Genomic DNA, 25,363 nt, shown 5'->3' with positions numbered 1-25,363 from the left:
TTCCTCCATGGACTTTTTATCCAGCAATAACCCACTCCTGTCTCACTCCCTGTTGCCACTGTGGCTGAGGAGAAGCAGGGCACCATGGGGAGGCCATGGGAGCCACTTTGTACACTAAAGCCTATTCAAAAATGCCAAGATGAAATCCAGTGGCTTCATGTGCTTGTTTCCATGCAGCTCATTCCCACTGAGCTCCCTCCAGCCCATTCCTCTTCTTTGCTACTTGGTTACCTCATGCAGAAGTTGAGCTTTAGAGACAAACCACTGTAGCATCAGATAAACTGTCCTAAGGTCTTGCAGGGCTCCAAAGCCACTTAAATCACACAAGGAAAGATTTGGGTTGTGTCATGCACGCTTTTACCCCACCTCAGCTGCCCCACACCATCACCTTTGTCACCTCCCATCGTGTCAAAAGACCTGCAGGGATCCAACAGAGTGCAGTTAAACATTTTGAGGGCACCTGGTGTCATTGGCACAAATTTTGGTGCCTAAGGAATGTGTTTTCCTGCAAACAGGATGCGGAAGGATTGCCATGCAGCTCACCATGAGAGAAGAGGTAATGTTGAAGAGGTGGATAGTGGAGGGGGTTCTTCATCTGGCACCAATTCCACGGGCAATTCAAGCCAGAGCAGCAGCTCCCAGCCCACCAGAAATGGAACTCCTCAGTTGCAAGCTTCATCTCAAGAGGTCCACCAACGTGCAGGTATTTGCACATATTATTTGGCTTTTTTTGTAGCCTTCTCCTGAGGGGCTTCATAGACAGGGGTGTGCTCATATCTAGTGGAAAACTGATTCTAGAAGGAGAGAGCTTTGTCTTTCCTAGTGACCAAGCACGTGGAGGAGATGGATTTCTGATACTGCTCCAGGTGTTTACTTGCAAGGTACAAGACAAATGTGATTCATGAAAGGTTTCACTGTTAAACTGCTTCATGTGTAAGTTCTGGGCCAGGAGGTGCCACTGCCAGAATGAGAGGGAGGGAGCCTCCATGTGCAATGCAGGGGCCACACCACCATCAACCTACCTGTGCTTATTGTTGCCTGGAACAGCAGAAGTGAAAGCATGCAAAAAATCTTAATTTTCTTGGAAGGATCATGATGATTTATTTGATGAATTGGTTTGGCTGTTCATCAGCACATAAAGAGAGCAAATAGGAAATAATTTCCTGTGTCTACGCAGCAGTTACCAAGGGAAAATTAAATGTTGCCAATAATTTGGTCAATTAACAGCTGAGTCCTTCTCCTATTGAATTCAAAAGTGCTTCAGACATCTTCACAAGGTACAACTACTGACCTTCCCATTGGAAATACACATTAAGCTTAGCAGTGGGACAGTGTCAGCCCTATCACTGTGGGATCAGGACTGGTAATGTAAAGCCAATTAACTCAACCTTTCAACAGGTTTGGGGCTATTACTGTGTAAATCAAAGCAGAGAACTAGAAGGGTATGACACTTGTTTGTTTCCTTTTAGGCCATTTTGACCTGTCATTAAAAATAATGGACAGGACTGGAGGAAATCTTGCCCTGAATACAAATTGTGCTGCAAGGATAAAGTAACTCCTGCTTTTAATTGAGCCTTAGAGGAATCCCCAGGTGCATCCTCCTGACTTGACACCACAGTCATTAGAATAGCAAACTTAATTGTAAAATAATGATCCTGAGCATGCTGTACAATGATGAAAAATAATTGTGAGTTCTGCTGGGTAGCCAGAAAACCACAAGCAGGGGAAAAGGTCACAGTTCAGAAAAGCAACCTGGCTTTGGTGTGAAATGCAAGAAAGGCACAAGACACGTGAGGAAGTGGAAAACAGCAAATGCAAATCAGGCCTGAGAGGTTGCTGCTGCAAGGAGAAGTTTCTGGCTGGCACCATTAGGGACAAAAAAGATGAAAGTGGGTCTGCAACTGTTTGTATTTGAAGAGTATTAGGAGCAAAAGAAAATCTAACAGTAGTCTTGATCTGCTTCTGTAGAGAAAGGCAGAGTTGAACAACATGCAGAAGTGAGAAATGTCTGGTTTGTATTGGGAAAAATGCAGGTGATCTGTTTGTATGCTCTGAGCATGAAGCAATTCCTTCTTTCCTAAGAGCTCCAAAGAACATGAAAGAGTGGCTTTCAAAGCTATAGGCTTGGTTTTTAGAAGGTTTTGAAGAGTGCTGGTTAAAAAGCAAACTCTGTTTGATTTTCAGGAGGTATCAGGACACCAAGGGGAGTAGGAAAGGACTTAATGCTGTGCCTGTTGGTAAAAAAACAGGATGAATTGGGTGACCTGGGTAAGGCTTGCCTGCCAGACTGACTTCAGCTGAGGTTCCTCTTGGCCTCCCACACACAGTCCCAGTGCCCTAATTCAAGAAGGACCTTTTTAATTTGAAGGGAGTTCAAAGAAGAGCCAAAAAATGATCAAAGATCTGGGAAATACGTCCTGTAGTGAAAGATGAGAAGCTTTCAAACAATTTATATTGTAGGAGAGGCTTTGATCACAGTCTGTAAGTACTTACCTGGGCAACAAAAGGTGACCAAAGACCATGGATTTGAGCAGACTTGAATGTAACAAAGCTAAACAAATTCAGTTTTGAAATCAAGAGCACATTTTTTAACAGTGAGAGCAAATAAACAGTGAAACAAGTGACTAAGGATTAAGATGGATTCTCCATGACTGGAGGTACTGGATGTATTCCTTAAAAATCACAGTTGTAATTAATAATGCCACGCAGGAATTAATTCCAGGAAGTCCTATGGCCCATGCTATATAACCTGGAAGACTGATCAGTGATCCCTTCTAGACTCAGGATCCATGAATCAAGTGCATTTATGGTTTGATATTTCATGTTTCATTTTGCAGCCTGGTGCCACTGAGTCTGCAAAATGCAACGAAAGGCCAAAGTGTGAAAGTGCAACCAAAACCAGGAGCATTGCAGACATGGGGGGGTTCTCCCCCAAAGTATCCTTATTTATTTCCTGGGGGAGTTTACAGAACAGCTTTTGTTTCCTCAGTGTTCTCAGGGACAGAGTTATTTGTGTGCAGATGCGGGTGGTCTCCTGTCCAGTGCTCCAACCACTGCATTTGGGATGAATGCAGAATACTTTTGGACAGGGGTCAGCCTGGCAGCTTAAATCACAAACAGATGTTTGGCCACGTTAGCCCCTGCACAGACTAACACACCACAGCCCCTCTGGTCTTCATTCCAGTCCGTCCTTTTTATTGAAAAAAGGCTAACATGTTAAAATATCCATCAGATGTAGGAATCAAAAGCAATTACTTAAACAAAAACCCAGAGTTTCAAGAGCTGTGGCCAGGCCTGGTGTCCCTTTGCACTGTCACATCTGTGGGGTACACAGGAGCCCTGGGCATCTGTCCTGTAGCTCTCAAACCTTGGGGCTCTTATTACAGAGAATGCTGCTTTTCGTGCCCTCTGAGGAAAATCCTGGTTTTATTGTTTGGAGTATAAAAGTGGAACTAAAGAGACTTTGTAAGTGGAGTGGGGAAGTGTCCTGTGCTTGCCAAGCCATCTGGGTTTTAGTCCAGGGCTCCAGTTAGGTCCCAGGCTCAGCTCTGCCATCTGACTCAGTGCCTAAAGTTACCCAAATTATCTTTGTTTCAGCGTTTGAAAAGTGGGGCCAATGCTCCCAGCCTTGGGAAGCAGCTCTGGGGATGTAAACCTGTGTGTTTCAGCTATATATAAAGTAGATAGTTTGGATGTGAAATTCTGCATTAGCAGGAGCCTCATGAATTCAGCAAATGGGATTCTAGCAGGTAGTGTGAGGTTTATATTCTTTTATGCCTGAAAAATTTCAGTACCTAGAGGAGTTCCAGTGCTTCCCTCCTCTCCATAGTTGGGGTACTGGAAAAAAAAAAATCAGATTACCAACAATCTGGAAATACCTGCCTGAAAAACTTGTCTCTGTGTTGCTGGCTCTTAACAGATATTCTGCCATCAACTCTGTACCCCACAGTTCTGGCTGGGAAACCCAAATGCCAGCTTGTGTTAATGTCTGAGGTTTCCTGGAAGGCAAAAAAGCCAAGGGGGCACTCACATGAGTGGGGATTTGCCCTTAAGCCTGGGCTGGAGTCTCTCTGTGCAGACAGTAAATGGTTTGGGGGCCTGTGGCATGTGCCAGCCCATGGCCAGCATTTTTAAAGGTCCTGAACTGGTCCAGAAGCTGATTTATTTTTCATTCTCTGCCTATTGAAATATGCAAGCATAAGAAATACAGAAATTTTCTGTCTGAATGATGTAAGGTGTTGGTATGAATGTTAAAAATGGGGTTGTAAAGGCAGAGGAAGATAGAAGCACATCAGAACAGCTTCTCCTCCCTCTGTATCCAACAGTGGCAGCACTGGGATGCTTCATGGAATGGGGCAAGAGCCTTAAGTGGCTCTCACTGAGACCTCCAATACTCTGCTACCCTAATTTGACTTCCTCACATCTTCTTAGTCTGTGATATGCTGTAAATACTGCTCTTGGAATACAGATAGAGTTTTGTGTTGGTCTTAAAAAGTGTCTTGCAGCTCAAATGCTGTGGTCTTCCACTTGGTTGAATTCTCCAATTCTCTTTTCCCATATGCAGGAATAATTCTTTTTAATGTGCCATTGTTTTAACTCACAGCTCTCTTGTTTTTCTTTTGCATTTAATTAAGCCAAGCCATTTAAGGTGGGTATTTGACATCCCCTGCTTTAGTGTGGTTGTCAGAGGGGAGTTCTGTTACAGCAACACTGGGCTCAGTTATTCACTGGGCAGGGTAAAATGTACATGGGAGAACAGATGAGAGGTTGTGATTACACCTCTGTCCTTGGGGTGTCTTCTCATTTTCCTTTCCTTTGTGCAGTACTACTGGAACTCTTCTGACCAAAAGCCAGAAGTGCTGTAGGAGGAAACACAGAAAGGCTCACAGGTTTAGCAATTTGTTATTTCTGTTATTCTTAGGAGTCTTCTGCTGAAACCAGTGGTAATATGCTAATATAACATGTACCCATAGGAACTGTCAGTAGAATGGAATTCATAGGGATGCTGCTTACTTAAATATATTAATCTTTCTTTTAAAGGCAGGAGAAAAAACAGGAGTCAGTCCATCCAGGCACACTCTGCTTTAAACCAAAGGCCACCTGCTTCGAGTCACTCCGGACCAATTGTAGAAAGCCACCAGCCTTTCATCCAGACATCTACATCTGCCCACGAAATTGCCCAAAGGCTTTCTAGCAGTCAGCTCTCCTTCCACAACTCAGAAACATCTGTGTTTTCCCAGTCTCCAGCTGCTCCTGTTGCTGGCCAGCTGACTGTACAGGACCGAGCTGCAGCAATGCTCAGGTCCAGTCTGGCCTCTTCCACCAGCTCAACTCTCAGCCTGCTGTTTGGCAAGAGAAGTTTTTCAAGTGCTTTGGTGATTTCTGGGCTCTCAGCTGCAGATGGAGGGAACACCAGTGACACCCAGTCATCCAGCAGTATGAATATTGCCATGGGTCCATCTGCCAGAGCAGCAAGTCAAGCAGCTCGGGTAAGTCTGATGCCAAAAGAGCAGCACTGAGCTTTCCTATCAGGTTCTTGAAGTGTCCTCACCATCCTTTGGTTCCTTCCATTGGTCAGAAAACAGTATTTTCCAAAACAGTGCCAGAAATTTGGTGGGTTTTTCTGGATTTTGCTGTATCACAATGAAAACACAGACTGTTCACTGTTGGTGTGTAGGGTGGTGTATTTGTAGTGACAGGTTGGCTGTTGAGCGTGCACCTGAAACTGCAAACTGGGGAGAAGTCCCTCTTCCTTTCACTCAGCCCCCAGGACCTCAGGTCTTCATTTTCTGCAGCCCAGGTGATGAGTAGCATCAGCAGCAGACTAAACAGCTCCTTCCTAGCTGATGCAGCACTTAATTATTTGTACAAAAAGGAATGGTTGCTGCTGAATAGTGCACTTGTTCTGCCCCTGTCTGAGACCAGAAACTTAATCCAGGACCAGAAAACCTTGTTGCTGAAAGGGTGAGTCTAAGGAAGCCTGAAGGAAACATTTCCCAAAGGAGATCTGCATGCTCTGAGATTCACATTTTCTAACAGCAAACCAGTCAACACAAAATGCTCCCAGCCCTCCTCCCAGCAGGCTCCCAGTTCTATTCCCATCTTCCTTGGAAACTTCAATGCATGAAGTAGTGTTACTCTTTTATTGTCTACTTCAGTGCATTTATGTGACTTTGGTTGCCATCAATTGCTTTCCTGGATTTTGAAATTTTCACCCTAACACTTCTGAGCAGTAACATGAGAAGGTGGAGCAGAGATAAAGGGCAACAGCAACTAATGTGCAGTTATGTTGTTGAGTGACAACATAATTAAGACAGACTTCCACATTTGGCCTAAGAAAATGGAAAACAAATTGGCAACAGGGGAAGACTCTAGATATGGAAAGTCCAAAACACTTTCTGCTACTTTCATTCTGAACTGTTTAACTTCCCTAATTTTCAAAGAATTCTCCAGACCTCGAGTGAAAAAAGCTTCTTGGCCTGTGTGTATTTTGCTCTCAACCCAAAAAAAATCATGTCTGGTGTAGGTGTCTGGAGTTTTGCCATGAACTTCAGCACAAGTTGACTGAATGTTACTCATCTGGGTCCAATCCAGGTTTATTACTCCAATGAGCATGCAGAATATTTCTACATGTACAGCTGAACATGTCAGAAGGCCTAATTCCAACTCAAGAGTTTATAGCCTAATTTGTAAGAACTCAGCCAGTCTGCAGTGCTGAGTCCTGATGGTGGGGTTCACCTCATCTAACTTCAAGCCATCTAAAATTTGGGAGTGAAGTCTCAGGAGACTCTTGGTGTGGCCTCTATGGAGGGGAGAGCAAAATCCACTTCATCCTTACAGATGTCAGGAAGAAATCTTCCCCTGGGACACTTTGACCTCTCTGCCAACTGTTGCCATCCCAGATGATGCACTGAGCCTACACAGTTAGATTCTGATGAGGGAAATCCTGGCCAGAGTAACTGCTCAGAGTCCAGGTGCCTGTTTGATAGAAAGTGGTAAGGAGGAAGAGTTTTATTGAATTTTAACACTGCACAGGTCAGGAAAGCTTTTTTCCTACCAAGAGCTCCTTACAGTGGGGTGACAATGCACATAACATTTGCAGACTGATAAACTCATTCCAGTTTTGATGAAGAGGCTTATTTGCAAGTTAAAAATTTGGTGTACAAAGCAAGCCCCAGAACAGCCCAGTTTATCTTATTAGAAGTCCACCTTGCTTGGAGTAGCAGTGTGGACTGGACAACTTCCAGAAGTCCTTTTCAGTCCAAATTTCTTTATGGCTCTCTATACATGTGCAGCTGTGGTACTGAACCCCCAGCTCCTGAGCTGCTTTTCTTTTCAGATTTATGTCTTGCAAAAGTTTGACGGGTTCCTGTTCAGAACTACCTTATAATGTATATTGATTATATATAACATATATAATAATTACAATTATATATATGTATATGTATGTATATATGTATATAATACTGTGTATATTATTATATAGTTATATATATACATATATATAATTATAATGGATAATTTATGTTGTATATATTATTGTATAATGTATATATTATATACATTATATATATTGTATATATTATTGTATATTGTATATATTATATACATTATATATGATGTATATATTATTGTATATTGTATATATTATATACATTATATATATTGTATATATATTATTGTATATTGTATATAATTATATATTGTGTATATTGTATATTGTGTATAATTGTATATATTATATACATTATATATATTGTGTATATATTAATGTATATTGTATTTAATGTATAGTGCATAATGTATATTAAGAACCCCTACACCTCCACAGAATGACACTCCTGAAGCCATTTTTTTTAACCTGCCACTCCCCAAAAGAGCTGAAGTGTTAGAAATATTCTGAACTAGCTGCCTTCTGCTTTCTTTCTAGCAACGCACCGAGACCTGTGAGACAACAGATGCTCCAGAACCCAAGCAGCAGCAGCAGCACGAGGTGGGTCCAACCCAGGCCACGTTCACGAGTCAGAACCTGGAGTGCAGAAGGGCCAGCCAAGAAGACATGGCCCTGGAGGACACTGCTTCTCAGCAAAGCCTCTCTGAGGAGCAGTAAGGAGCATCCCCAGTGTAAGGGCCACGTGCTTCTCAGCATTAAATAGCCAGGTCAGGGAGCTTGCACAGGGGTTTAGGTTCTTTGACTTCCAAATGTTTATTTTTCTAACTTCTACACAAGAATAGGATGAGGCAGATGCTCTTCAGATAAAGGCCTTGGCATGGGAAGGGTTGGAAGATGTCCTAAACAAAAAACAAACCACACAGTGCCACTTTATCTCAGGTTCTTGTAAATCCTAGAGCAATTAATTCATACAACCTGTTGAATGTTCCTTCCCCTGGAAGGGGAGGAATCACAAATGAACACAGTGGGAAATAGTAACACAACTCAGTGAAAAGCACACGAGACATCTCTCTCCTGCCATAACTTAACAGCTGAGTGCATGCAAAGTAATTGGCATTTGATGTATAACATTTATCAAAAGGCAGCTTTGAACAGAAGCATCCATAAAAGGATGGTACAACATGTACTGGAAACATTAGAGCTAAATCTGATGGATTTTTTTTTTTTCCCTGATAGCAGATTATCTTTTGTCTTTAACATGTTAAGCAGGTGGTAATTCTGACTAGCAACATATCATCACAGATTGCTATGCTGCATGCAGCCTTACTGAAATATTGTGTGAACAAGCCAAGCTGCACGGGTTAACAAAAGTCAAGAGGGAGAAAGAGAAGTATCCAGTGCATGGAAAGCCTTCAAAGCATCTGGTGCACCTTATTTGCAAAGAAAGCAGCTTTGCAGAAGCAGCTGCTCTTAGGTATTATCTCGTGCTCCTGTTTGTGTACAGCAGTGCTTCTCTAATTCCAGGTAACACCCCCCTTAGTAGTTGCAAAAGGGCCCAAGGGAATCCTCCTCAAGGACATGGAAGTGCAAAGCAGGCTGTAATTACTGCCTGGAAGTGTTTGTGTTGGGAAGGGAACAGCTGAATGCCTTTAATTGCTGGACACAGCTCAGTGTCCATGAAGACTTGTAGCCAGTACTTACAGAGCCTGCTGGATTTCCCACCCTCAGAGAAACTGAGCTGCTGCCAATTTAATAGTTGCATAAAGACAGATGAGGCAGGAAGGGAGGCCACACTTCCACAAAATTTGAGAAACACTGAGTTATAGGAATGCATGACTACTTTTGGCAGCCAAAAAGCTACAAAAAAGCCTTCCTCTACTACAGTGTCTAAACACACACACACACCTCTTTTTTTTTTTTTCTTTTAAATTAAAAAAAATTGCAGCTATCAGTGTCTTGCTGTTCCTCTTTACTGTAACTACCATAGATTGTTTCTAATTCTCAACACGATCATGTGCAGCCAGGCTGTCTTGTCCCAATTAACAAGAAAGATTTGACAAGAGATGCTATAGCTAAGTCTCATTACTGTTAGGCAGTGCACAGTTGCTTTCTGAGCTTCCTACTGTGCCACACTTAAGAATATAAGTGGTAGAACTAAATAACACCTAGTGAAAATAAAATGATCCAAGTATGTTTTGTGTGGCAGCAGTTTTTGGGGTTTTTTTTATTTTGAATTGTTTTCAATTGCTTTCTGCCTTACTGAATTAAGGAATTGATTTCCTTTCACTTCAGGCATTGATGAATTGGTTATTTTTAAAGCTCAGCACAACCTGGGCAAAATTCTGCTCATGTTCTCAAGGGCAGAGTGTTCCTGTAAAGCCCCCTGAGAGACACGGGGTCATCAGAGCAATTTAGGCTGCTAATATCTTCTCCAGCATCCAGGTGTGATGTGGAAGAGGGAATAGAATTCAGCTGCTCCCTTCAGACCATTTCTGTCAGACTGCACCTTGCCTTCCACCCCAAGTGGAACTCATGAAGTGCTTGGTTACAAATGAAGAATGGAGGTGGGGAGCTCCTTCTATCAGCCACCAACCTCATTTCTGGCAAACCTGGGCACTCTACTAATATCAACCATCACTGCTTTGTCCTCCTAAACCCTTCCTTGTGTGGAGGCCAAGCCAAGCAGGCAGCTGTGGAAAGCACTAAAATTTTTCCCATGTTCAGTTAGCCTCACTTCAGCCCTCAATTTTCTCATCTTTACCTTCTATTTGAATTGATTTCCATCAAAAGTAATTCCAGTAGTCCCAATCAACCTGAATTATGCTATGTATCCAACTCAAGCACGCTAAACCAGACTGGTGCTTCTGGTTCTGCACCCTGAGATGCTTCACAGTTCCTGACTTACTTCAAGTCCCCTGGAGCAGAACTTCTTGGGGACAGCAGCATGCCATGAAGTGCAGGCTCCTGCTGCAGAGAAAAGATGTCCTGATTCCTTGGTTGAGGCACTGCATGCAAGCAAAGCAGACCAGGAGTCAAGGTAAGATTTAAAAATTAGTTCCTTTTCATAGCCGTGTATTACACACTTTTTATTTTGCCTTGAAGTTGTTACTTTCACATAGTGGGTGGAAAAAAAAAAGCCACGAGTGACCAATAATAGTAACAAAGACAAAAAAATAAAGATGACAGCACAAACTCCTACACTGAGAGGGGGAGTTTCTCCATAGCTTTGGAGATATTCTTGCTAGTAAGCCTACTGCTATATGCAGTGTTTTTAAATCTGGGCCAACCCTACAGAATAATCAGCCATGATGGTCAGAAATAAAATCTGGAACTTGGTTTGAGGTTGTACTGAGCTTAGACCTCCCCCTCTGTCTGCATGAGGTAGAGATGGACACACTCTGCACATGATGGAAGATGCATTTAAGGCTCTGGTGTAAAGCCAATAAATAGGTACCCAACCTTTACAAAATGCCTAAATTCAACAGTAAGCTGCTCAACACAGCTCTGCACAGCATCATGAGGCACCAGGGGCTCTAGGAATGTTATTTTAGCACCAGTGCCTACAGGTGAATGAGGGATTCAATCCATGCTTTTATTCCTGAAAGACCTAAGCAGGTTGATACTTTTAACACAAGTGCTTCAGAGCTGCAAGATGGTACCTGTGACACCTCAGGAACCTCACTTGTTGGGAGTTTTGGGCTCTGGATGAAAAGCAAAGGCAATTTTTCACTGCTTGTGGGTCAGCTGGGGCACAGATGAGAAGTTCCACAATGCTTAACACTGTCAGTAAAACTTGGCCCTGAAGATGCTGAGGCTGAGCAGTTGGCCTGGGTGAGATTTCTGCTCTCTTACCACAGCTGTGGTGGGGGAAGGAAGAACCTTCTTGTTCCTAGAAGCTGAAAGCAGTGAGGTTCCCATCTTGATAGTAAGCTGAGAGCATCCTTTGAGGAAACCAAGTACTCAGGAGGCCACAAGAGCATTTGGTATGTGCAGTTTCTCACAGCAGTGTCAGAAGGGATGAAGAGATGGAGGCCTCACCTGTGTCTCCCCTGCTTTAACCCCAGGTAACATCACCACTGCTGAAAAGAAACACTGGGAGTGATTTTATCCACAGGGTCCTCACAACCAGAGAGCAGAGAGGAAGACATAAAGTACAGCAGAAAGGGGAATAACGAATATATGGTAAAGCAAGCACAACCAGTACTTCAGGCTGTGCATTACATGTGGGATACCCACCCCCCTTTTCCAAACTCTCTTTACACTCCTATGCTCTTGTTAACATCATGCAGTACAAGCCAGGTGCTACACTCCTAAAGGATGAAACATGGCCCAAAGTTCTGGGAAAACCCTGTTAGGAACATTTTAGTAAAGCCAACCACAAGCTGCTGAGCTGTTCCTGGCCACCAGGTACAGGGACAAGCCCCAGCCTGGCCTTCAGCCCAGCTGCTTCCCACCCCAGCAAGCAAGTGGTTAACAGTGATGGGCACAACACAAAATGTTCACTTCTGTTCATCCCAAAATACAAATGCTGGAGGTCCTGCTGCTCCCCCCTTCTTCAAGTGTCACAGCAGCTTCTGTGTGAGGCACCTGAGTTCTTGTTGAAGTCTCACCTCGTTCCCATAGACAGAAAATCCTGACATTCATTTAAGACAAATGGTAACAAAAAGGACTTGGCAGTGTGAGTCTTCTTCCCTTGTCAAGCTGGCCAGATAACTCTCAGTATCTATGGGTGACATTCTGAAACAATTATTGAGTCCTTAGGAATCTCTGTGATGTCATTCACAGCTTTGGTTTGTTTTTTTTTTTCCAAAAGGCTACTTACTGGAATAAAGCAAGGAATATAATCTGCATTTGGCTCCAACTCACCAACTGAGTTTTCTTCCTGGGGAATATAAGTTAAAGATCAGCTGAATTTTGTGTAGCTCATCTTAGAAGATCAGAATTACCAGTGAAATTCTCCAGCATGTAATAATCATTTTCTCATCAATGTGTATTTTTTAATTAACCAATTATTGCCTTATTTAGAACACTCCCTGGATGGGGAGTATTACAAAGTTTAAGTAGTGCTTGCACATCCTTAAATCTGCAATGCAGGCATATTACTTAATAATTAACTTTGCAGTGGGTCCAGTGTTAAAGAGTCACCTCTCTCATTCAGCTTCCTCAGAGGTTTCCAAGTAAAAAAATTGTCTAATGCATGATAAATAATGCAGGCCCTGTTTATTCCATGCTGTGTGCAATTTTATCTTGGAATTACAAGGCTCCTTGCCAAAAATGTCCTTGACTCCTGAGCTTTGAGAGAGTAATTGGTACCTCATAGTCTCTCCTTGTTTGCAGGTGCACTAATGTTGTCATCTGGAATCTTGCTGGCACATCAGAGGTTATTTTCCCCAAATGTGTGCTATTAGTAAATTTTGCCCATCAGGGGAATCAGTGCAAGACCAGACAACACATTTTTACCTCTAAAGTAAACACAGGGTGTCATAAAAACTAAGTTTAGTTGGAAACTGTTGTCTCACTCACTGGATGTGTATTTGAAACAGGAGAATGATTTCTTCAGGACTGTCTCAGATTTAAAGGCCAGAAATGACTGTGAAGACAATCTAGGATCTCCTGCTGAACACAGACCACAAAAATTTCTCTCTATTTCTCTTGAAAAGCACTCTGCTCAGTAAGAAGATGGGCTAAAAAAATAACAACAAATTAAAAAGACTCTCACTCATCTTGAAATAGGTAAAAGAAAGCTAAAACCACTGATGTGAGTAGTAAGAATACCCTTTAATTTAAAACAGCTGAAACTCCACTCATAGCTGGAGTGAAGGCAAAATCCATCTCCATTTTGGAGGTTTTTCCAGTGACTACCTAACTAACCTCACTAGGAAAGGTTTTGCACCGTGAGCTTAAAAGTACTGCAAGTGCACTGCTCAAAAATTCCCCAAACTTCTCATGAGCCTTTTTTTTTCCCCCAGTCTATCAAATAATGGGACTGCAGTAGGCATGGGGCACCACACATAGGGCACTACATGTACTTTTATGAGGAGCAAATAGTACTTTAAGGTATCAACTCCCCAAAACACTGGTTGAACTGGAATTTGAAAAACTGAACTCTGCCAACACTCCTGGAGGAACTCCCCTCCCCAGCCTCTACAGAGAAGTGTCAAGTGTCTCCAGTTTGTTTAGCTCATAAAACTCAACTGCAGTCCCAGTAAAATCCTGCTAGCCTCTGGGTGATTATTTCATCATTGGAAGCACTATTCTTTTGCATCATATTTTACAGCTTAAGAGGCATCACATTAGAACAGAGGGAAAGCCAAAACTTAAATGCAGAGAGATTTCTGTTCAGAAGTCTGTGGTACCCTGCCCTGAGAAAGTTTACTTTGGTCCCAAGTCCTTCACCCCTCTTCTCAAGGTGAGTAAAATGCCTGAAGCAATTAAGGGATTACTGATACCTTCAGGGCACAGCTTTATTCTGCCAAACACAGCCAGGGGCTGAACATTCCTTTCCAGTCCCACTCTGAGAAATTCTTTTTCTCAAATATGGTGAACATGATACCATCCAAAGGGGCAGATGGCAGTGCAATGGGGCAGGCAGAGAACCAGGCCATGGCAACCTTGAATATGGCATGTGCCTTCCTTCTGCCATCTGGGGAGGGGTGGTGCTTGTACCAGACCCTTGTTCTGAATCCAGGAAAGAGAAAGGAAATAAAAAGAAAGGACATTCCCTTCAAGCTCCCAGCTGTTTTCAGGGCATCTGTAAAAATGCCTGTCCCAGTCTAGCCCCCTATGACTCTGGGTGCTGGTTTTTCAGGAATAACTACAATGACACTTGAAAATGCCTTTAAATAAGTTTGCTTGTTTTAACAATTGTTGAACTGAATAGAATATAAAAAAAAAGTAAATTCTTAGCACCTTTTTACAGCCAGAGATGAGTGTAAATTGTTCAGTGAACATGTGTGCACCCAGAAGGGAGTTCTGTTTTCACAACATGCAAAACTGATAAAGAAGGTAGCACTTTACCTGATAGGGGAACACATCTGATACTCTCAAGCATTTATTTCATCACTCACCATTAAGCATGTAGAGAACTGAAAAAGGAAAAATCCCAACCAAACCTAAAGTATAAATAAACCTAACAGACTGCAGAGCCCATAGACAAATGCAGTATTAAATTGATCCTGACTTAATAAACTCTGCATGAAAAACACAAGTCAAGATTTGACTGAACTTCATGGACTTGAAGATTTATATACACATACATACAATATTTTTATTAACCCTATTATTAATAACTCTATTTATTATTTTTTTATTTAAGAGGGTAGAGTTGGTAATTTTTTCTCCTGAAGTGGAATTTAATAAATGTCACTTGGAACTAGAGAAAGTTTCCTTGAAATTCTAGATAACCCTTGTTAACTGGAGAGAGAGGTGTCTGGAGGTACAAGGAGAGCATCTGCTTATTCCTTTTTCCTCATGAACCACCAGCACCCACACTGAAGACATTTGGATGCACCTAAGCTTGGTCACCAACAGCAAAGATAAACCTGGCAGAGCACACACACATTTTGAGCAGGGTTCTGTTCTGTTCTGTTCCAGAAGGGCTAAGTTCCAGATCCTGACGTGCCCACCCTGTTCTCTGAAGGACAAAGATCTCAAACAGGTTTGGCAGCTGACTGGTTTTAGGTGGTGTGACTAAGGTCAGAGTCAGAGCACCCAACTTCCAAATGCCCAGGTTAGAACTGGAATGTTAGAACTGGATGTTAACTACCCATCTGTTCAATTTGTCACTAGATTGGCTTGGGAACTGAATAAACAAGAACCCTGCTATCTCATTTTCATATTTTACATTATCACCAGCTTTACCCTGCTTACCCTGGAGGCTCCATTCAACTCTCCATGGGCTAAAGCAGGAAGGACAGACTCTTAAGACATCCACAAAATATGGTAATGCTTTGTTAAAATTAAAGCTTTAGTGTTTACAGGCAAGAAAAGCTCTTCATTTTCTGCACGATTCCACAGCTGCCAAGATGTCTTGCAAAATGCTGTTTCTGTTTTCCTTACTAACCTAGAGAAAAAGAAATTAAAAGTGATGTAATTGGATGAATAACATCTACATTTGTTTACTTCAAAAACAAACAAAGCAGAAATTCAAATTTCTTTCTCAGTAGAGGAATGCTGAGTGTCAAACACTCCTTCTGCCACTAAGAACACAACAAGCTAAATCCACAAACCTGCATATTTAATTGAATATTCAGTGGTCTTTTTGATTTAGTTACCCATGGTATTCTGCAGTATTATTCAGAGCTTGAATAACTAACAAGAATCACTTGAAGAATCAGCATGTGCTTTTGTCATTACTAGAAATCCCTCTCAATTACAAAATATAATATTCCTACTATAAAGCATTTTTATACCTTCAGTACTTGTAAGAGTTGTATTTATTAGGATGACAGATCTAGTCTAAAACATCTGCAATGAAAAAAAAAAAAATTACAAGAGGCTTAGCAGCCCAACTTTGTATTCTGAGAAACCTTAAGCATTGCAGGAGAGAAACACCTTGAAACAGAAGCAAGGCTGTTTGAGAAAGCTGGGGGGCTCTTGTAGCACACTACTGAAAACTGCCAAGCAAATGCTCCCAGCTGCAGCTGGGACAGGGATGTGAGTGAGGACTGTGTGTAAATTACCCCCTCTTGATAGACCTGGTCCTGATCAGAGCCCAGTGACCCACAGTGCCACACTTCATTACCAACTCACCCAAAACCTATACAGGTGGCTGGGGTGGTGAAAGGGTTAACAAGCAATTGTGAAGTGTCAGCAAAAGGCTCATTTTAAAAAGCTGAGGAAATTTTTCCCACTGTTCAGATCCCTGCAGAGAGGGCAGGAAGAAATCGGACAAGGACAGATGAGGAAAAAAAAAAAAAAAAAAAAAAGGTAAAAACATATTTTTAAACAAAGTTTGAGAAATGCTGTTTGAGGAGGAGAGACCCCCACATTCTGCATGGCATAACACTCCCTGCCAGCAAAGTTTCACTGCATGCTACAGGGAATGATTAAGATCTCAGCACGAGGGTTTGTATCCCTTCCAATGCTACAGTCAATGCTCAAAGGAGAAAGTGGTTTGGTTTGGTTTTTTAATAAGTGACAGTGATACCTGAAGAGTTTGGGCCTAGCAGCTTACTGCTATTTACAGTCACAGATAATCCTATCAAAATCCTGGAAACCAAGAGTGTAAAACCTAGAGATGGTTTCTCACCTTTACCACTTGGATTCAAGAGAGCAGATCAACGTGAGATGGAAAAGAAACATTTAAAAGGGAAAAAAAAATATGAAAGGGGAGATCTGCCTGGAAATGGTGCTGGTTTTATTGAGTACCATTCTAAGCCTATTATAAGACAAACAGAAAACCCCAGAATAACAAAGAAAGCAAGACAAGAAAGAATGGAATTGCTCTTCAGTAAGGCTGTTGTAGCATCAACAAAGTAAACACAGCACAGAGCACAGATCAGCAAAACTCTAAATCTCACAGCAAGTGTCCTGATATCCTGACTTTCAAAGGACCTTTTGAAGATTTAATAGCTCTTCCCACTGCCTCTCAGCCAACAAAAACACTACTACATTATATCTATCCCTTTTCCATACCTACATGCCAGAAGTCCAGTGAGAGCAGCAGAGAGAAAGTGCCAAGTGCTGGGAAATTTTCACAACTGTTTTACAAAGGCTGCTTGACAGAAATCTCCTCTTGAGACCTGGAGGCACTCCGTGCAAGCAGCTTTCCCAGAAAGAGCACAACTCCCAGTATTTGTAGATTTTCAGACAGGGAAGTGAAAGTAACAGTAGATGCTGCTTATGCTGAGCAGTTATCTGGAAGAAACTACCACCTCTCAAGACTCCAAGCAGGCAACAGCAGAGGACAAAAATTTTCTTCTCCTGTTGAAGTACTGTCAAGGAAATACCTCTTGTACAGTCTGTCCAAACTGAAGCTTTTCTTCTTCTGATCCATTTCATTTATTTATTTTTCTTTCTTTCTTAAAAAGCATATGCAACCAAACCAAATTAATCCAAATTAATAGCTTGGAAAACAGGAGAAAATGAGTGGATGCCAGCTGCCAAGGATCATCTGATCCTATTTCTGACACCGTGTCTGCAAAACTACACAGAGCTGAGCAGTGCAAAAAGAGCCTCTGTAGTTTCACTGGAAAGTTTCATTCTCAGCAAAATGGAATTGGGCAACAATGGAAAGAAATGTGTTAAGTATCAAGCTCCTATCATTAAATGCTCTATACATAATAAATTAAACATTTGGGAGCAAATTCTCAACTGTTTCTAGGGCATCTGGGCCCATTTGCACCAGGTGAATGTGCTTCCAAAGACAGAAGGGATTGTAAAACCCCAAACAGCTGTTTCTTTGCAGTGTGAAACACCAGAACTGTCCTTGTGAAACTAAGGGAAGGATGAGAAAAACTCTGCTGAGTTCCTTGAATGCAGCCTAACTCCCTATTAAATGACAAAGCAGTCAGGACTGTTTTGGAAGTGAGCCACCTATTTCTTCCAGACACTATAAAAGTTAGTAAGAAATTACCTTGAGCTATTTGGGCATTCCAGATCCTCCCCATGCCACAGCCCTTGAAGAACATAACTGGTGCTCCAGTATTTACTTCAGCCAGTAACACCTCTGACTCCCCCTGGGCAGGTTCTGTTCCTGCTCATGCACAGGTTTTAACAGGCTGGGAAAAAGGGTGTTGTGTGTCACTGGAGCAAGGGAGACAGATGCACAAGACTTCAGCACAGTTCTCTGCCACCTGGGGACTCCTGCAGTCTGTCACACATTTCACACCCATGCTTTTGGCTAATGGATTCACCAGAGAACTCCTACTGAAACAAAGAAACCTGCACATCCTCATCTCAGCAGCATAAAGAGGATGGCCAGTTAGTTGTTTGGCTTTTTTCCCCCAAGTACTTAAGCTACAGAAAACTTTGCTCCACTGACATTGGCAGGAAGACTTTAGGTGGCTGTAATCACTACCTTAAGAGAAAATCAGTAGTGTGGGGCTGTGTGGCACATGCTTTCAGAATACCACCTGATAAAAAGAGACACTGGGAGCCTCAAAAGCCTCCTTGAAAAGCCAAATGTAATTTTCCAGCATTCTGCTTACTCCTCTGAGAGGACCAAAGGCACACTGCTGCCTTGCCATGACTGCAGCCTAAGCACAGAATGAGTGTGACTGTCACTGAGGCATTTCCCATTCTCCATTCCCTCTCCCCCAGTAAAACAAGTCATAAAATTCACATTCATGTGCATCCCTGCTCAGCAGCCTGACAGCTAACACCCATCAGCTTGTCAGTGGGAAGCCTGGCACTCTATCCCTGAAAGGAATGGCAGGAGTTGAATGCTTGTGTGGGGAAAGGAATCTTCTCTCACCTCTGCTCCTAGGATTGCTTGAGTGCTTAATTAAACAGGAATTTAATTAAGAAAAACAGAAGATGGTGATGGGATGACCAACTAAAAGAAGACTTTTCTGAGCACTTCCAGTTTTGTTAATCTCACTTTGAAGAGGAAAACAGAAGATGGAGGCTTTGCTTTCCCTGCAGTAATTAAGACCACTCAGTATGAAGCTGTTAAGATGGTGGCTTTTTTCTTCCTCATTTGCTTGGATGAAAACAAAATAAGCATTCTCACTGTCACCTGCATCAGATGAAGAGCAGGCTGCAGCTGCATACTCTTCTATAGTATACTACCCCTTTTAGCAAGCCAGGATGTATATGTCCTACTTACTGAATGTATAATTTATAGAGAATACACGATTTACTTTTGGATCTGTAGCTTTTTTCCCCTCTGCAAATAGTACACACTGAGCAGGAAAATAAATTAAAGCAGTGGGGGCTGCATTTAGCCTGCTTTTGTGAAGCATCTGGGACACTTACAGATGTTAAGGAAACCTCAAGCATGCAGTCTTGTGAACAGGCTACATTTTGTTGTGGTAAGTGTTTGAGAACCTCCCTGTAACTGACCAGCAATGCACTTTGATGCCCTAATGTTCTGAAAATTATGCCTATAAAAATAACATCATAAATGCCAAAATTGGTTCACTGACTCCAGAGAAAGCATAGTCCATTTACAAGTGTCTTTCTCCTAGAAATCACTTCTGCAAACTCCACTGCTGTCTTTTTTTTTTTTTTCTTGAACATGATTACTGGTAATATTTCTGCAAGCCAGTCTGAAAAAAAATATTTGAAACTTTACTGTACTTTAAAAGGTTTAACTCTTAGGAATAATGAATACTTACACTACAGTAATACTATAGCAAGCAAACCTTTTAAAACAACTATATCATTACTTCTACAGCTCTTCAAAAGCAAAGCCAGCTGTGTGAGACTGCTACAGTGAGTGCCAAATGTGATTTTTTTTTTAATAAGGTGAACACCTGCCTATTATGAACAAAATGGTCACTAAAAACTTGTTTCATACAAACTACCCACAGCTATTGAATGGTGGTAACAATCAGTTTTTAAACAGAGCCAAATACAAAGCAGCAACCTAGAAAAGAAGGCACTTTAAGGATATTAAATATTACTCACATTGAACACTTTAACATCTTTTCTACTTCTTATTTCTTCAACAAGATCCAGTGGCTTTCCCTTAGGCACAGGAATGGTTCCAAGCACCACAGTTCCTGAGGCAGCCAGTGTTTGGTGAACAGCCTGAATAAAAGCCTGGCTGAAAAGTTCCATTTTACCAATCTCATCTATCACACAGATTTTTTTCTCTGCATCACTGCCATGGTTTACCTGTGGAAAAGTGCATCAAGACACTGTAAACAACATAAAACGTAGAACAAGCAACAGAAATAATTCCTATGCTAATAAAAGAAGTATTTCCAAAAGAAATCAGCTCTAGGTGTAATACTGGGGAAAGTGGAAGAGTCATTTAATTCCAAACTTCATTCTTCCCATCAAGTTATGCATTTAGAATAGAACAGAATTTACACAAGTATTGAAAAAAAAAAAAAGACTTGCATTAAATCTAGATTTTCTCCTCTTGTAGCTGGGTCAAAGGAGGGTCAAGACAAGCATTTCTCTCTGAACAACTTTCTTCAAAGCTATCTGGATAGCAACCAAGCTGCTGCCAAGCCTCTCTCACATCATCACAGTCATTTTCCATTTCTTTGTGGAGATTTAACTTATTCCATCACCCCAGCCATCCCTTTAGGTTGTAGGATAGGCACCTTACTGATATATTTGTGGTTTTTTTCCTTCTTAAGCAGTACCATGCTGCAGAGTGGTGTGAGTAGGGAAGCCAAGGAGAGAACATGGGTGATCAGCTCTGAGGGGAAGGCAATTTGGAAAGCAGAGGAATTATTCAACAGGAAAGAAAGTGTACTCCCTACCCTTGCTTGGTAAAAGTAGCTGAGAACTCTTCTCCATTACTTATGGAGGTGAGGAAGAAATAAGTCAAATCATCCCTGTTGATACATTCATATATACCAGTATCAGACATATTATCCAGAATGTAAAACAAAAAAAATTAAAAATTAACAACAAAAAAAAAAAAGTTTGCCCTTGTGAAGCCAAAGTATTTGCTTGGGGAAAAGTGGAAGAACCCTAAGTGAAATACACCCTAAAATCTTTTCAAGCTAAGTCCCTGCTGAGTAGCTGTCTTATCTAAAATACTTTCACAGATCAATGAGCTAAAAAGCCAATACTTCTCACTAGGTCACAGGATAAGAAACTGAGAGAGCAAGCAAGATTTGCCTTTCCAGGTTCCTGGTGCTGAGGTCAGTCAGAATCAGTGATAACCAAGAAACAGGCCATGTATTAGTATCAAAACTAAGTGCTCTAGAAGGACCTTCCAACAACACTGATGATCAAAAAGCAACCATTTTTCAGCAGCTTTCACAGAATACTCACATTTCTCAACATAGGCAGAACCAACTGTTCAAATGAAGCAAGGTCTACAACATACTGTCCAACCCGATGCTCACGTCTTGAAGAAGAATCAGAACTGAATTTGGAAGAAATACACAATTACTTCTAAGTAATGAGTTCAGAGAGAATTCACTGCAACAATTTCAAGTGGATTTATGAGAATTATCCTAATTCTTCTAATAAGAAGCTTCCTTAATTCTTCTAAGGAAAGAAACTCTGTAAATCATCCATGAAGTCATATTGCAGAGTGCAGACTTTCAGATAGTAAATATCCCATAAGGTACCTCCACAACTTTTCAGGTCAAGTGTGAACAGTGTATGGAAGGCGAGTGGAGTCTAAAAGCCAGCAGGTATACTTACACTGCAATCAAAATTAATTTGGTAATGTGGCACAACAGCACCACAGCAATACTGTCCTAGGTGAATCTCCTTTATTATGTATGCAAATTATTTACTCAGATCAGCTATGCCTGAAGGAAGTGCTTCCATCACACCTGGACCTACACTAAGTTTTGCACAAAGTGTAAAAAGCTCAGGCTAATGAATCAAGAGAGACTGGGAGCCCCTCTACACTTCTGAGGCCCCCCTTTCAGAAAGGCTCTGAAACCCTCTTAGAATGAACATGTGGGTCTGCAGGGCAGTCAGTGGCTCTTCAAACCTGTGTTATATCCAATTTCCCTATATTTCCCACTTCTGTATCCATAAATGAGCTGGTGGAAAGCTTCCTCCCTGCCTACAATAAGTTCCTTACTTTATCCCAAAGAGATTTGGCTTCACAATAAAAGGCTCAGCAGTGCTTCCTCTGTATCTGGTGTAAAACAGGTAGTAAGAGAGAAACCTCCTCTCCCTTAGCACATTTTCAGTATTTCACTATGCAACAGAGACTCTCTCTACATCCACAATACAGGCACCAGCCAGGACATGAGGACTGAGGAAAGAACCTGACCAGGAAAGCCACTGGTGTGCTGGAAACCACCTCTGGAAGAGCACTTAAGGTGCTGACAAACTGGAGCAGAAACATAAAACAAACCAGTAACAGTTACTAAAAGCTCAGTACCTGACCCTAGATAAAGGTCCTCGTTTTCCAGACAAAGTGACAACATCAAATCCTGTTCTCCTGCCACCTTCTCGAACTTCCTCTGTGTAAAATCCATCAATGGGAACACCAGAGACTTTTAGAGCTTGAGTGACTTTCTGGATTAAAGTAGTCTTTCCAACCCCTAAAAACAAAGAAGAAACACAAAACACATAGGATTAATCTTCTCCACCAAAGCCCATTTTTTAACACTGCAGTACTGATTCAGTCCAGCAGAAACACTGATTGTTTTTTAAGTTAGCACAATTTTTTTTTTTTTTTTTAATTATAGGAAAGCACAGAAACACCTTTTAAAGTTAATCTGGGACTAGCACTGAAGTGTTCTATTAGCCTTTAAGAAGTATGTCTACAGTGAAACAACAGAAAAATGGTAAAATTATCCCAGGCTAGCTCAGCCACAAAGCTTTCCCCACCCAGAGCCACACTGTTTGTTACACAACTGACACCCAAGTTCTGCTGAAGACTGACTGATAAATCATCCTGTCCACCACTGCAGTTCAGTACTTTTTAAGAACAGAGCTGAGTTCATCTCCCTGTTAGCTCATGAGGTCAGAAGTGACTGTTCTTACACCAGGACCCTACAACTGGCACAAAGGACACACTGCTTCTCTTGATGTCCTAGAAACTGTTGAGATACCAGGTCCTATGTGACAAGAAGTATTTCCAAAAATAGAAACACACACCTGGAAATAGAAGCAAGAGAGGTTTTGACTAGATACAGGGAAAAGCTTTCCTATCTTAAAGATCATCAAGTCTCAAAAGAGGCTGCCCAGAGAGGCTCTACAGTCTGCATCCCTTGAGGTTTTCAAGACCTGACTGGATAAAGCCTTGGATAACCTTGTTTGGCCTTACAGGTGATCCTCCCTTACACCTCCTGAAGTCCTTTCTCACATGAATTATCCTGTGGTACTATAATCCATTTGTTTACTGCAAGACAGATTCTTAAAACCCACACTCCCTGCTGTCTCCTAGCACAGCCTGATGTATTTTCAACAATGTGAACGTTCACCACGTTCCAAGCTTCCTCTCAATTCCCACAACTGAGCTGATTGCAGATCAGTACATCCCTTGACAATCTCCTTTCAAACTCAGCTTTATTGCCTCTCACAAAATTTAGTGTTATTGCTTCGTTTTCGACCACTGTAAAAGAAAATTTTAAGAATTAGATAACAGAAAACATTCTGCAGAATAAACATTTAAATGCCTGGAGACAAGGAATAGAGACCAAATGTGAGGTGCCTAAAGAAATAATTTCAACGTTCAAATACCAAATTCCTCCCTTAGATTTTAAGCAGATTTAGGAAATGCTTTCTTAACAGTGAATATTACCGACAGAATATTCTGTGGCTTCAAAGGCACCTTGCCAAACTATTAAGCAAAGTTTTCAAAACTGAACCTAAGGGATTGCTGGGATTTGGATAGTAATAAAATGACAAATGTGGCACTATCAGTATGCACCATCCTTTTGAGGCCTCGTCTCTGAAAGTCCTACCAAGCTAAATAGCTTTGGTATCTCCCATTTGGTTACCTCCTTCACTAAACTGCCAAAGAAAGCTAAATCAATGCACTGTAAGTTTAAGAAAGCTTAAATGCACACATTTAGCTCATCAAAACAGTACACTGGAGTTAAATTAACAGTGACAGGGCCTAACTTCTGCATCTCCTGGATGCCATTCAGTGGATAGAAAGACAGAATGAAGTGGGTGGAAAATACTGCAATCTCAGCCTAGCAGGAGCATTTTAAATTAATTCCAGACGAGCTGGGGATCTGCAAAAGGTTCTCTACTTCCAGAACAGAGAAGGAATCTTTGCAAGCATAATAAGTGGTTATTTCTTTAATGAGTTCAACCCCCATACACCAGAATCAGATTCCCCTGCCACGATAAACTAATTCACTGCTTCAATCAAAGCCTGCCCACCTGCCACACCAATTATTACCTGCAGCTGAACATGACTGAGGCTGGAAATGCTAAATCACTACGAACTAGTGACAGAAAGGATGAACGCAGTTTAATTCCAGCAGGATCAGCTCCCTTTCCCCCAGCACTGAGCTGACGGGCAGGGGCAATGCAGTAGCGCCTGGAAAGCTGCACACCCCGGGACAGGACTTGAAGTGGGCGCTCATTAGGAACAAATTAACAAAGGCAGCAGCTCTGACCCAGCAGGAGAGGCCCAAGGAGAAGGGGAGGGGAGCAGCAGCTCCAGGCCTGCAGCACGAACACCCCGCAGGCAGTGAGTGAGGCGCGGGAAGAGCCGCTCCTGGGACTCCCTCATCCCCCGGGACCCCCTGACCCCCCCGGTGCGGTGCTGGGGCCCTCCCGCAGGTGCCTTCCCCTGGCTCTAAGCGCTCCACAGCCCCTTCAGGCCGAGCTGATCCCGGCCCCAGCAGCCACGCTGCTTCCCCTTGTCCCGCTCCCCAGGCTCCGGCTGCCCCCGTTACCTGGGGGTCCCGTCAGGAAAACGTGCTTTGCCATGGCGGGGGGCAGCGGGCCGCGCTCCGCCTTCCCTCCCACACTAAGCGGCGGGGATGGCGGGGGAGCCTCGCTGCACCGCCCCTTCGCTTCGCTCCGCCCCGGCCTCTGCCTTCCGCCCGCGGGGAAGCGCGGTGGTAACGCAACGCGGAGCTCAGCTGTGGGGGTCGTTCCCGTCCCTACCCCAACCATATTGGTGCCCCGGGAGGTGACCGCCCTGAGGTGTCTGCCCTGAGGTGTTTGCCCCGGCGGTGCCTGACATGGCGGATCCCGGGGCCCGGACGCAGCGGCGGTCCCGAAAAGGGATCCCTGAGGTGGTGGCAGCAGCCCCGGCTGAGGGGAGCTCGGCTTCTCCTTTTGAAACTCCCGAGCAGGCGGTGTCTGCCGGGGCCTTCCCGCCCGCAGTGACGGACGATTCCCCCTTTCCCTATGGACGATCCATGCCGGGGCCCTCCCGGGCTGTGTTGGGCTCGGAGGCGCGGC

General features: G+C 42.6%; 2 protein-coding genes across 12 annotated transcripts in view; one reads left to right on the top strand and one right to left on the bottom strand.

Annotated features, from left to right (window-relative positions):
• PCNX2 (pecanex 2) overlaps positions 1-10,509 on the top strand; it is a 147,816-nt gene extending 137,307 nt beyond the window's left edge. Inside the window, exons 32-34 of the mRNA XM_071738991.1 lie at positions 516-703; positions 5,041-5,489; positions 7,931-10,509. Of these exons, the coding sequence (XP_071595092.1) occupies positions 516-703; positions 5,041-5,489; positions 7,931-8,110 (817 nt within the window). The 3' untranslated portion in view covers positions 8,111-10,509. The remainder of the gene's footprint in view (positions 1-515; positions 704-5,040; positions 5,490-7,930) is intronic.
• Positions 4,588-24,978, bottom strand: NTPCR (nucleoside-triphosphatase, cancer-related). 11 transcript variants are annotated; one of them, XR_011724896.1, is made up of 8 exons: positions 24,850-24,978; positions 22,371-22,533; positions 21,296-21,389; positions 19,967-20,176; positions 16,145-16,256; positions 15,371-15,455; positions 10,299-10,398; positions 4,654-4,859 (listed from the first exon to the last, which is right to left on the bottom strand). XR_011724896.1 is itself a non-coding variant. In XM_071738987.1 (6 exons), the coding sequence occupies exons 1-5, from the start codon at positions 24,881-24,883 to the stop codon at positions 15,387-15,389; spliced, it is 570 nt and encodes a 189-aa protein (XP_071595088.1). In that variant the 5' UTR covers positions 24,884-24,978; the 3' UTR covers positions 4,654-4,859; positions 15,371-15,386. The 11 variants fall into 11 exon arrangements, 7 of the variants coding, with proteins under 7 accessions (XP_071595083.1, XP_071595088.1, XP_071595087.1 ...); XR_011724898.1 differs by lacking the exons at positions 4,654-4,859; positions 10,299-10,398; positions 16,145-16,256 and adding exons at positions 8,182-8,292; positions 11,432-14,071; XR_011724897.1 differs by lacking the exons at positions 4,654-4,859; positions 16,145-16,256 and adding an exon at positions 8,182-8,292.
• Between the last annotated feature and the right edge of the window lie 385 nt (positions 24,979-25,363).

This window comes from Heliangelus exortis, chromosome 3 (assembly GCF_036169615.1).
Source record: "Heliangelus exortis chromosome 3, bHelExo1.hap1, whole genome shotgun sequence".
Lineage (NCBI taxonomy): Eukaryota > Metazoa > Chordata > Aves > Apodiformes > Trochilidae > Heliangelus > Heliangelus exortis.
The sequence above is the reverse complement of the archived record's forward strand: the minus strand, read 5'-3'. Positions and strand labels throughout refer to the sequence as shown.